This window comes from Oncorhynchus mykiss, chromosome 3 (assembly GCF_057628025.1).
Source record: "Oncorhynchus mykiss isolate SJ-2025 chromosome 3, ASM5762802v1, whole genome shotgun sequence".
NCBI classification, from domain to species: Eukaryota; Metazoa; Chordata; class Actinopteri; order Salmoniformes; family Salmonidae; genus Oncorhynchus; species Oncorhynchus mykiss.
In genome coordinates, this window is record NC_143024.1 from 26,985,245 (window position 1) to 26,997,856 (window position 12,612).

General features: G+C 46.2%; 1 protein-coding gene across 3 annotated transcripts in view; it reads left to right on the plus strand.

Moving 5' to 3' along the window:
- LOC110503812 (uncharacterized) overlaps positions 1 to 12,612 on the plus strand; it is a 44,453-nt gene that overhangs the window by 16,418 nt on the left and 15,423 nt on the right. For all 3 annotated transcript variants that reach the window (XM_036970308.2, XM_036970309.2, XM_090226903.1), the window contains exons 4-12: positions 3,619 to 3,705; positions 3,980 to 4,117; positions 4,467 to 4,559; positions 5,055 to 5,177; positions 5,913 to 5,990; positions 7,367 to 7,433; positions 9,048 to 9,098; positions 10,341 to 10,490; positions 10,838 to 10,940. In XM_036970308.2, the coding sequence (XP_036826203.2) occupies positions 3,619 to 3,705; positions 3,980 to 4,117; positions 4,467 to 4,559; positions 5,055 to 5,177; positions 5,913 to 5,990; positions 7,367 to 7,433; positions 9,048 to 9,098; positions 10,341 to 10,490; positions 10,838 to 10,940 (890 nt within the window). The remainder of the gene's footprint in view (positions 1 to 3,618; positions 3,706 to 3,979; positions 4,118 to 4,466; positions 4,560 to 5,054; positions 5,178 to 5,912; positions 5,991 to 7,366; positions 7,434 to 9,047; positions 9,099 to 10,340; positions 10,491 to 10,837; positions 10,941 to 12,612) is intronic.

Below are 12,612 nucleotides of genomic sequence, written 5' to 3' on the forward strand. Positions count from 1 at the left end.
AGCCTCATGTTGTAATGTTACTGTAGTGACGACAACCCCAGCCTCATGTTGTAATGTTACTGCAGTGACGACAACCCCAGCCTCATGTTGTAATGTTACTGTAGTGACGACAACCCCAGCCTCATGCTGTAATGTTACTGTAGTGACGACAACCCCAGCCTCATGTTGTAATGTTACTGTAGTTACTACAACCCCAGCCTCATGCTGTAATGTTACTGTAGTGACGACAACCCCAGCCTCATGCTGTAATGTTACTGTAGTGACGACAACCCCAGCCTCATGTTGTAATGTTACTGTAGTTACTACAACCCCAGCCTCATGCCTGTAATGTTACTGTAGTGACGACAACCCCAGCCTCATGCTGTAATGTTACTGTAGTGACGACAACCCCAGCCTCATGTTGTAATGTTACTGTAGTGACGACAACCCCAGCCTCATGTTGTATTGTTACTGTAGTTACTACAACCCCAGCCTCATGTTGTAATGTTACTGTAGTGACGACAACCCCAGCCTCATGTTGTAATGTTACTGTAGTTACTACAACCCCAGCCTCATGTTGTAATGTTACTGTAGTGACGACAACCCCAGCCTCATGTTGTAATGTTACTGTAGTGACGACAACCCCAGCCTCATGTTGTAATGTTACTGTAGTGACGACAACCCCAGCCTCATGTTGTAATGTTACTGTAGTGACGACAACCCCAGCCTCATGTTGTAATGCTACTGTAGTGACGACAACCCCAGCCTCATGCTGTAATGTTACTGTAGTGACGACAACCCCAGCCTCATGTTGTAATGTTACTGTAGTGACGACAACCCCAGCCTCATGTTGTAATGTTACTGTAGTTACTACAACCCCAGCCTCATGCTGTAATGTTACTGTAGTGACGACAACCCCAGCCTCATGCTGTAATGTTACTGTAGTTACTACAACCCCAGCCTCATGTTGTAATGTTACTGTAGTGATGACAACCCCAGCCTCATGCCTGTAATATTACTGTAGTGACGACAACCCCAGCCTCATGCTGTAATGTTACTGTAGTAATTATCACATGTGAACAGGACTGACAGACTCTCCTAATGACCTCACAATACAGGTCTCACTGGGTTACGCTGTGTGTTACTGCATGTCTGTACTGTGTGTGTGTGTGTGTTCCTGCATGTCTGCACTGTGGGTGTTTCAGTCAGTATGCATCAGGACTGTGGGCTTGATGTGGAAGGGGGTGGGCACAGTGGCGAGATGAGAGCAGCAACATCTCCAGGGCTGAGGCTGGCTCTCTTTCTTTGTGCATGACCTACACACTCAGTCACTCACTCGCACGCACACACGCGCTCACTCACTCACTACTGGGCACACAACCACAACTGGACTCACAAATACAAACTCAGTCAGATTTTCTGTCCATGGGCATCGGAGTGGAAGAGCAGCAGTACTCTCCCTTTTCTCTGACATTCACACTGAGCACATTCTCATACCTCTCTAGATACTGTTCATTGTAACGTAGTTGGTTAATTCATATTCACATTCTTATGTTCATAAACTTGTCGTTTACTTATACAAGCACACACATTGTACAATTCCACCCCCCCTAAAAAAAAATCTAAATGCACACTGTTAAACATACGCTACTTCAACAGAAATCATATAACATCATCCTATAACAAGGATTTTGTAACTAATGCCATTTTAAACACGGTCATGATGATTAACTCCATATACCTGATGTTGTGAGTGACATCATCACCTCCATGTCTCTCCCCACCCAGCACAGCTGTTAGTGCTCTCTTTCTCTGTGCTGGAGCGTGTGTGTGTGTGTGTTGAGCAGAGGGAGCACTGCTCATTAGTGTCTGAAGCCCCTGAAGAAAAGAGATCTCACTGTCCTTGCTCTCTGAGTCAGAAACAAACACACGTCAAAACCCTCTCTATTCTTCCTCTTTCTTGCATTTGCTTTCTTTTTTAAGCCTCTCTGGCTACTTTCTCTTTACCTCTCCTTCTCTTCCTACCTCCCTCCTCTTAGTCTCTCCTCTTTATCCCTCGCCCCCTCTTTCCACCTCTCTCCATTGTCTGTCCTCTCTATCCCTCTCCTCCTCTTTATCCCTCTCCTCCTATTTCTACCTCTCTCCACTGTCTCTCCTCTTTATCCCTCTCCTCCTCTTTATCCCTCTCTCCACTCTCTCCTCTTTATCCCTCTCCTCCTCTTTCTACCTCTCTCCACTCTCTCCTCTTTCTACCTCTCTCCACTGTCTCTCCTCTTTATCCCTCTCCTCCTCTTTATCCCTCTCTCCACTCTCTCCTCTTTATCCCTCTCCTCCTCTTTCTACCTCTCTCCACTCTCTCCTCTTTCTACCTCTCTCCACTGTCTCTCCTCTTTATCCCTCCTCCTCTTTCTTCCTCTCTCCACTGTCTCTCCTCTTTATCCCTCTCCTCCTCTTTCTACCTCTCTCCACTGTCTCTGCTCTTTATCCCTCTCTCCACTGAGTCTCTCTCCTCTTTATCCCTCTCCTCCTCTTTCTACCTCTCTCCAATGAGTCTCTCTCCTCTTTATCCCTCTCCCCCTCTTTCTACCTCTCTCCAATGAGTCTCTCTCCTCTTTATCCCTCTCCTCCTCTTTATCCCTCTCTCCACTGTCTCTCCTCTTTATCCCTCTCTCCACTGAGTCTCTCTCCTCTTTATCCCTCTCCTCCTCTTTCTACCTCTCTCCACTGAGTCTCTCCTCTTTATCCCTCTCCCCCTCTTTCTACCTCTCTCCAATGAGTCTCTCTCCTCTTTATCCCTCTCCCCCTCTTTCTACCTCTCTCCAATGAGTCTCTCTCCTCTTTATCCCTCTCCCCCTCTTTCTACCTCTCTCCACTGAGTCTCTCTCCTCTTTATCCCTCTCCCCCTCTTTCTACCTCTCCACTGAGTCTCTCTCCTCTTTATCCCTCACTCTCTGTCTCTCTGTGTATCCCTCTCTGAGGCGTTAGTCATAGTGGATGTGATGTGAAGGTCCGAGGTCCACAACACTGCCTGTCTCATTTCAGATGAAAGTATTTTCTCTTTTAATCTGCCTGGAGCCTCAACACCGCCCTCACTTCTTCCTCCTCTTCCCCAAAAAGAGAAAAGACAAAAAAAACACACCGTTTTCCTTTTGTGCTTGTTTGTAGGAGCCCATTTTGTTTGTTAATCCGGGTCATCAGAACCCCATGGGTGTCCTACGGCTCCACCCGAGGCTTTCTATTAGCTACACATGGCTCTGATGTCACTAGTTTAGCAGGTGTATCTTTTCACAGCTTTCTCTGCATTAAGTCCATTAAACGTTAATACTGTTTGTTGGCTGAGATGTTGTCGGCCATTTTGAAAGATCTCCTCTGATTTAGTTGGCTGCTTTATTAGAAGATGCAGAATTTGGGCGACTAGGAGGGAGGTTGCGTAAAAGGTACCAGGCAAGGATTGCAATTTCCCTGGATATAATGTATCCTGATCGTGTGTGTAGGTATAGGAGAGTGCTTTGTAGTATCCTTGTATGTGTGTTTGCTTATTCTGTGTGCAGTAGGCTGTATGTTTTGTATAGTTACATATAGTTGCTCCTCCTGTTCCTCTGACCCATGCTTGAGTATGTGTGTGTTTCTGTTCCTCAGTTGCAGTTTGCGAACGAGCAGAGCGATGCCAGCTGGATCTCGGGCTCTGCCAAAGACCTGGTTTTCCTGGTGCAGGTGTCCTGCCAGGTGAGTGGTCACGGCCACATACCCTCGCCAAACACGTGCACACACACTCACACATCTCCTTGCCAGGGCTATATCTAACCCAGACACATTCACACCAATACGTACACTTCGACAGAGTGGGAATATATTTCCCCCTCTCTCTTCCTCTCTCCTCCTGTCTGACTTATCCCCCCCCCCTTCCTTGCTCTCCTCCTCACATGAATATTTCTGTCCCCTCTTCTTTCCCTCTCGCTGTCTCGCGTGCTCTCTCTCTCCGTCTGTCTGTGTGATGTAGGCTAAGACGTGGATGGTTCGGCGCTCCTATGAGGAGTTCCGTACTCTGGACGCTCACCTTCACCAGTGTATCTACGACCGGCGTTACTCCCAGCTGCTGCCCCTGCCACCCCTCAGCGAGATCGGGGACAGGGTAGAGGTGAGTGGGGACTGTGGGAGAGCTTATTTGTTGATGTGGTTATGTAGCATTCTGGCTGAATTAGCTGTAGAATGTTTTTCTGTACTGTATGGAGGTCAATGGTACCGCTGTAGGTTAGCATGACAGCTCTGAGAATGACATGAAATTACCTTCATCGAGGTGATGTAGTCATGGTTGTCTGTGACCTGTCTGTCTCTGCACATTTGTTCTCTGATTCTAGCAGGTGTTGATATTTGGGTCACCTGTCTTCATCTATGGTATCTGGGAGTAGATGTATGTAAATGGCTGTCGGCTCCTACAGTAGCTGTGTGTTAAAAGTCCTGTGTCAGTTGTTTTTGTTGTTTATCAGATCTTCACCCCGCTGCTGTCGGAGTACCTGAGCCGCCTCTCCATGATCGTGGACAACAAGCTCAACTGTGGGCCTGTGCTCACCTGGATGGAGGTGAGACTAAGTATCTTTAGAAAACATGGCCTGTGTGGTCCAGTGGTTACAGCCGCTGACCCCGGCTCACATATATGCCAGAGTCAGCATGGGTTCGAATCTGGCCCACTGCCTTTTGATTCTCCCTCCCCATCTTTCACACGGTAGTACGATCTCTTCAATAAAGATAAAAAACAAAACATAGTGGGACTGGTTTTTACTTTTTTTTTGAAAGAGTGGGGCTGCCCCTCCCCCCAAAGAAGTTGAAAGAAAGAGTGAAGGTGAGAATAAGCTGTAAAGACACGGAAACATAAGAAATTGGCCAGAGAAAGAAGACAATTGTTGGGGAAGACCAAAGAAGAGTGGGAGAGAGAAAGACAGCTAGAGAGACAGGCTTTATCTTACCACCTGTGCATTAGCCCTACTACTATAATTAAGGGATATTGAGAGAATGGTGTAATTATTTGCCTGTCTATTCCTTAAACAACAGAGGTTTGTGTTTGCTGTTCCTCCCAGATTGACAACCGTGGGAATCGGTTCCTCCTGAAAGAGGAAGCTTCGCTCAACGTTCCCGCCATCGCCGCTGCTCATGTCATCAAGCGCTACACGGCGCAGGCCAGCGACGAGATCTCCATTGAGGTATGGAGCTGCTGCAGGGATACACAGAACCAAATGAGATTTACATTAGTGGCAGTCATAGTTTTCAGATTTCTATGTCACCTCTGTCTGGGCCTTAGTCTCTCTGTTTGGCTGTCACCTTCCTTTTCCTTCTCTTTTTCCTCCATCTTCCTGTTCTGTCTATTCCTGTCCTCTTCTCCTCCTACTGCTCTACATACTGCTCCTCTTTCTGTTTCTGGGCCACAGCACCCCGGAATGGGGTGACCCAAACACAGAGGCACATTTTAGCGCTTCTCCGTCTCTCTCTTTCCGTCTCTCTCATTTTCTCTCTCGTGCTCTCCATCTCTCTTTCCGTCTCACTCTCTCGCGCTCTCTCTCTTTCTGTGTCTGTTTCTCTCTCTCTCTCTCTCTCATCTCCTCTCTGTCCTGTCCTCCTTGCAGTGAGCAATGGCAACTGTTTCTCATCTGTTATCTGAAATAAGTGTGAGTGGAGTTCAGCCAAATCAGGCAGGACTACATTATGCCCTGATCCAGCTTGTTGTGTCTGGATAATGTTTAATTTTGGGGCTGGTGTTTTGACTGCTGAGGCTGTATTATGTGTGTTGATTTTTTTTTTGGGGGGGGGGGGTGATGTTAAATGTAGTCATCTGGCTTGTTTGCCTGTAGAATTTGTCTGAAGTCGGAGGTTGTTTAATGTCTTTGTCTAATGTGTGTGTGTGTGTGTGTGTGTGTGTGTGTGTGTGTGTGTCTCTCCAGGTGGGAGATATCCTGTCTGTAATTGATATGCCACCCAAAGAGGACTCCAACTGGTGGAGGGGGAAGCATGGCTTCCAGGTACACAACACAATCACAGGAGAATTCCACCACTGGCTGTCTCTCACACACACGCCTGTCTTTCTCACACACACGCCTGTCTTTCTCATACACACGCCCGTCTTTCTCATGCACACGCCCGTCTTTCTCATACACACGCCCGTCTTTCTCATACACACGCCCGTCTTTCTCATACACACGCCCGTCTTTCTCATACACACGCCTGTCTTTCTCATACACACGCCTGTCTTTCTCATACACACGCCTGTCTTTCTCATACACACGCCTGTCTTTCTCATACACACGCCTGTCTTTCTCATACACACGCCTGTCTTTCTCATACACACGCCTGTCTTTCTCATACACACGCCCGTCTTTCTCATACACACGCCCGTCTTTCTCATACACACGCCTGTCTTTCTCATACACACGCCTGTCTTTCTCATACACACGCCTGTCTTTCTCATACACACGCCTGTCTTTCTCATACACACGCCTGTCTTTCTCATACACACGCCTGTCTTTCTCATACACACGCCTGTCTTTCTCATACACACGCCTGTCTTTCTCATACACACGCCTGTCTTTCTCATACACACGCCTGTCTTTCTCATACACACGCCTGTCTTTCTCATACACACGCCTGTCTTTCTCATACACACGCCTGTCTTTCTCATGCACACGCCCGTCTTTCTCATGCACACGCCCGTCTTTCTCATGCACACGCCCGTCTTTCTCATGCACACGCCCGTCTTTCTCATGCACACGCCCGTCTTTCTCATGCACACGCCCGTCTTTCTCATGCACACGCCCGTCTTTCTCATGCACACGCCCGTCTTTCTCATGCACACGCCCGTCTTTCTCACGCACACGCCCGTCTTTCTCACGCACACGCCCGTCTTTCTCACGCACACGCCCGTCTTTCTCACGCACACGCCCGTCTTTCTCACGCACACGCCCGTCTTTCTCACGCACACGCCCGTCTTTCTCACGCACACGCCTGTCTTTCTCACGCACACGCCTGTCTTTCTCACGCACACGCCTGTCTCCCTCACGCACACGCCTGTCTCTCTCACGCACACGCCTGTCTCCCTCACGCACACGCCTGTCTCCCTCACGCACACGCCTGTCTTCCCCACCCACTCTGAAGGGACCCGCTGCAGAACAACAGTTCTCCAGATGGCTACATTCACTACCTCACGTCTCCATGTTTCTGTACTTCCTTTTCCCTTCTCATTTTGTTCCCTCTATTTCTTTCTTTCACTGTTCTCTATTTTCACTGAGCTTTTACTTTTCTTTTAACTCATTTGTTCTTGTTTTTTAACATATGTGTAAGCTATTGTGTGTGTGTGTCCATGCTTGTCATCCTCAGTTACTTTGGTCTTTCCAAACTTTAGGTGGGCTTCTTCCCCAGTGAGTGTGTGGAGCTCATCAACGAGAAGCCTCAGTCCGCCGCTAAAATAGGTGGCTTACACACACACACACACACACACACACACACGTTATGACACCAACATACTAAATCCCACTTACTGTACATTATCACATACAGTGCCTTCGGAAAGTACTCGGACCCCTTGACTTTTTCCACATTTTGTTACGTTATTCAAAAATTGATAAAATACATGTTTTTCCTCATCAATCTACAGACAATATACCCCATAATGACAAGGCAAAAACAGGTTAAAAAATACAGAAATACCTTATTTACATAAGTATTCAGACCCTTTGCTATGAGACTTGAAATTGAGCTCCGGTGCATCCTGTTTCCATTAATCATCCGTGCGATGTTTCTACAACTTTATTTGGAAAGGCACACTGTCTATATGAAGGTCCCACAGTTGACAGTGCGTGTTAGAGCAAAAACCAAGCCATGAGGTCGAAGGAATTGTCCATAGAGCTCTGAGGCAGGATTGTGTCGAGGCACAGATCTGGAGAAGGGTACCAAAGAACACAGTGGCCTTCATCATTCTTAGATGGAAGAGATTTGGCACCACCAAGACTCATCCAAGAGCTGGCCCACCCGGAGAAGGGCCTTCATCAGGGAGGTGACCAAGAACCAGATAGTCACTTTGACAGGGCTCTATAGTTCCTCTGTGGAGATGATTGTCCTTCTGGAACGTTCTCCCATCTCTGCAGCACTCCATCAATCAGGCCTTTATGGTAAAGTGGCCAGATGCAAGCCACTCTTCAGTAAAAGGCACATGACAGCCCGATTGGAGTTTGCCAAAAGGCACCTAAAGACTCAGCCCATGAGAAACAAGATTCTCTGGTCTGATAAAACCAGGATTGAACTCTTTGGCCTTAATGCCAAGCGTCAGGTCTGGAGGAAACCTGACACCATCCCTACGGTGAAGCATGGTGGTGGCAGCATCTTGCTGTGGGGATGTTTTTCAGTGGCGGGGACTGGGAGACTAGTCAGGATCGAGGGAAAGATGAACAGAGCAAAGTACAGAGAGAACCTTGGTGAAAACCTACTCCAGAGCGCTCAGGCATGACCTCAGACTGGGGCAAAGGTTCTTCTTCCAACAGGACAAAGACCCTAAGCACACAGCCAAGACAACGCAGGAGTGGCTTCGGGACAAGTCTCTGAATGTCCTTGAGTGACCCAGCCAGAGCCCGAACTTGAACCCTTGAAATAGCTGTGCAGCAATGCTCCCCATCCAACCTGACAGAGCTTGAGAGGATCTGCAGAGAAGAATGGGAGAAACTCCCCAAATACAGGTTTGCCAAGCTTGTAGCATCATACCCAAGACTCGGCTGTAATCACTGCCAAAGGTGTTTCAACAAAGCACTGAGTAAACGGTCGGAATACTTATGTAAATGTGAGATTTCATATTTTTTTTGTCTTAATACATTTGTAAACATTTATGAAAAGCTGTTTTTGCTTTGTTATTATGGGGTACTGTGTGTAGTTTGAGGGATATATATTTGTTTTAAATCCATTTTAGAATCAGGCTGTACCGTAACAATGTGGGAAAAAGGTCAAGGGGTATGAATACTTTCCGAATGTCCTGTACACCTGCACTGTGTCCCCCGATCAATGTCAGATGTATTGAGTGACGTTTGTGTTTCCAGATGGAGATCCAGCCAACTCCAACGCACCAGGACCTCCCTCTCCTACATCCGGTAAACAGACGCAATCAACCAATCACTGCTGTATGAGTATTTAGTCTCCACAGAGTGTGTCGAAGGTGTTGCAGGAGCTTGAAATGAGGTTGACAACATGCAGTACTAACTGTCATGGTTACTTTTTTTCTTTCTGGCATGCAGCATATATCGCTTATTATATTTAATTGAACTGTATATAACAGCCACTTTTCCTCCCTGTCCCTTGTATCTTCGTCTTGTAAACATTCAAAAATGGTATCTTTCTCTCAAAATGTTTTTATTTAAGGATACATGACCTTGTGGTGTTAACCAGATGCACACAGCAGATCACGTGACATTACATAGTTTCAGAATTACTCAGCCCATAGGTTGTTTTTCTTGCTTAATGTGGTCACCACAACATCTTTGCAATCTTCATATTTGTATCTCTGACCACAGTATATCTTTGTTGTTCTGTACTTCGCATTCCCAAAACAATGTATTTAGCTGGTGTTCCAACCGCCTTCCTGTTGTATCTATTGCCTTTCTCTCTTTCTCTCTCTCTCAGTTCCTCAGCCTTGGTACCTAAGACTTGCTGGTAACAACAACTGAAATGGAATTACTCTCATTAATCCATTTGTCATCTAATCAGAGTCCTTCCACCGTCGTTATCTTTCCTAACGCCTCATCTCTCCCCTTAATGCAAGGCCTGTATAACACACATTTCCCCTTAAGCCAACCAGGAAACTTACAATAGCCATTTATACAACTAGCCAAGCCTAGGGCTGTTCACATGCAGCATGGCAGGAGTGGCGAGGATGTTTTTAGAGTAGAATTAGTGTACATGTATTTTAGAGTCACCCATAAATCATAGGAACACAATGGAGCTTGTTGTATAAATGAGAAGCAAGTCGTTGTTTTAGAGGAAGACGATACAGGTTTATTATGACCAATGACAATCGTTATTTCCTTGTTCTTAATCCTAGTCTTCACCATGCGTCCAAGTAATCTGCTGCTGCTTATTGTTCTAATGATGTTGGTGGTCGTGGCTCATTGGTCTAGAACACGACCCAGCCTCCTACTAGTGTCCATGCTCCAGCTCCCACTAAACTCTCCTATTTTCTGATGTCTTTTCACCCGTTTTATATTCGATGACGATGATGACATTCATGTTAAACATTCACGCCCCTCACAGAGATGGACCCCTCACCCACCACAATAGTCTCCCTTTCCCACTGTAGTGTCAATACTCAGCAGCTCTCTGTCGCCCCCCTCTGACAGTTTCTAAGAAGCACGGCAAGCTGATGGGATTCCTGCGCAACTTTATGAAGTCCAGACCCACCAAGCAGAAGCTCAAACAGAAAGGAATTCTTAAGGAGAGGGTGTTCGGCTGCGACCTGGGAGAGCACCTCCTCAACTCAGGACTGGACGGTACATAAAACACACACTTATCCTCACGTAACCATTTGGGGATGTAAAGGAGTTGTCAGTATCTTTGGCCTTGTGATTGTTATAGTAACATAAGAGTGAGTTGCTGGCTGCAGAGAGTGAGCGGTTTTGATGTGTCAAGTGAACTCAGTACAATATTAAAATCAATCATGCCATTTTAGGATCACATTAGTGCTTCGGAGTTGATGAAATGGGCCAATTGCCCTAGTTAGAGTTCTACAGTTCTAATTCTAGAGTCTCAGGGAGTCATCTCTGTGTGTCCTTGAGAGCATGGTCTGGTTTGGTGTACTACTGTAACATGTGACATGGATCTTTGTGTGCTTCTCCAGTTCCACAGGTTCTGAAGAGCTGCTCAGAGTTCATAGAGAAGCATGGTGTGGTGGACGGCATCTACAGGCACTCTGGAGTCTCCTCCAACATTCAGAAACTCCGGTACCACTCCTCATGCTAACCCTAACCCTGCATGTCAGGCCCTGAACCTGTAAAGACTTAAGACTACATAGATCATTGACTGCGTGCATGAAATACAGTGGGGCAAAAAAGTATTTAGTCAGCCACCAATTGTGCAAGTTCTCCCACTTAAAAAGATGAGAGAGGCCTGTAATTTTCATCATAGGTACACTTCAACTATGACAGACAAAATTAGAAGAAAAAAATCCAGAAAATCACATTGTAGGATTTTTAGTGAATTTATTTGCAAATTATGGTGGAAAATAAGTATTTGGTCAATAAAAGTTTATCTCAATACTTTGTTATATACCCTTTGTTGGCAATGACAGAGGTCAAATGTTCTCTGTAAGTCTTGACAAGGTTTTCACACACTTTTTCTGGTATTTTGGCCCATTCCTCCATGCAGATCTCCTCTAGAGCAGTGACGTTTTGGGGCTGTTGCTGGGCAACACGGACTTTCAACTCCCTCCAAAGATTTTCTATGGGGTTGAGATCTGGAGACTGGCTAGGCCACTCCAGGACCTTGAAATGCTTCTTACGAAGCCACTCCTTCGTTGCCCCGTGCGGTGTGTTTGGGATCATTGTCATGCTGAAAGACCAAGCCACGTTTCATCTTCAATGCCCTTGCTGATGGAAGGAAGTTATCACTACAAATTCTCACGATACATGGCCCCATTCATTCTTTCCTTTACGCGGATCAGTCGTCCTGGTCCCTTTGCAGAAAAACAGCCCCAAAGCATGATGTTTCCACCCCCATGTTTCACAGTAGGTATGGTGTTCTTTGGATGCAACTCAGCATTCTTTGTCCTCCAAACACGACGAGTTGAGTTTTTACTAAAAAGTTATATTTTGGTTTGATCTGACCATATGACATTCTCCCAATCTTCTTCTGGATCATCCAAATGCTCTCTAGCAAACTTCAGACGGGCCTGGACATGTATTGGCTTAAGCAGGGGGACACATCTGGCACTGCAGGATTTGAGTCCCTGGCGGCGTAGTGTGTTACTGATGGTAGGCTTTGTTACTTTGGTCCCAGCTCTCTGCAGGTCATTCACTAGGTCCCCCCGTGTGGTTCTGGGATTTTTGCTCACCGTTCTTGTGATCATTTTGACCCCACGGGGTGAGATCTTGCGTGGAGCCCCAGATCGAGGGAGATTATCAGTGGTCTTGTATGTCTTCCATTTCCTAATAATTGCACCCACAGTTGATTTCTTCAAACCAAGCTGCTTACCTATTACAGATTCAGTCTTCCCAGCCTGGTGCAGGTCTACAATTTTGTTTCTGGTGTCCTTTGACAGCTCTTTGGTCTTGGCCATAGTGGAGTTTGGAGTGTGACTGTTTGAGGTTGTGGACAGGTGTCTTTTATACTGATAACAAGTTCAAACAGGTGCCGTTAATACAGGTAACGAGTGAAGGACAGAGGAGCCTCTTAAAGAAGAAGTTACAGGTCTGTGAGAGCCAGAAATCTTGCTTGTTTGTAGGTGACCAAATACTTATTTTCCACCATAATTTGCAAATAAATTCATTAAAAATCCTACAATGTGATTTTCTGGATTTTTTTTTTCATTTTATCTGTCATAGTTGAAGTGTACCTATAATGAAAATTGCAGGCCTCATCTTTTTAAGTGGGAGAACTTGCACAATTGGTGGCTGA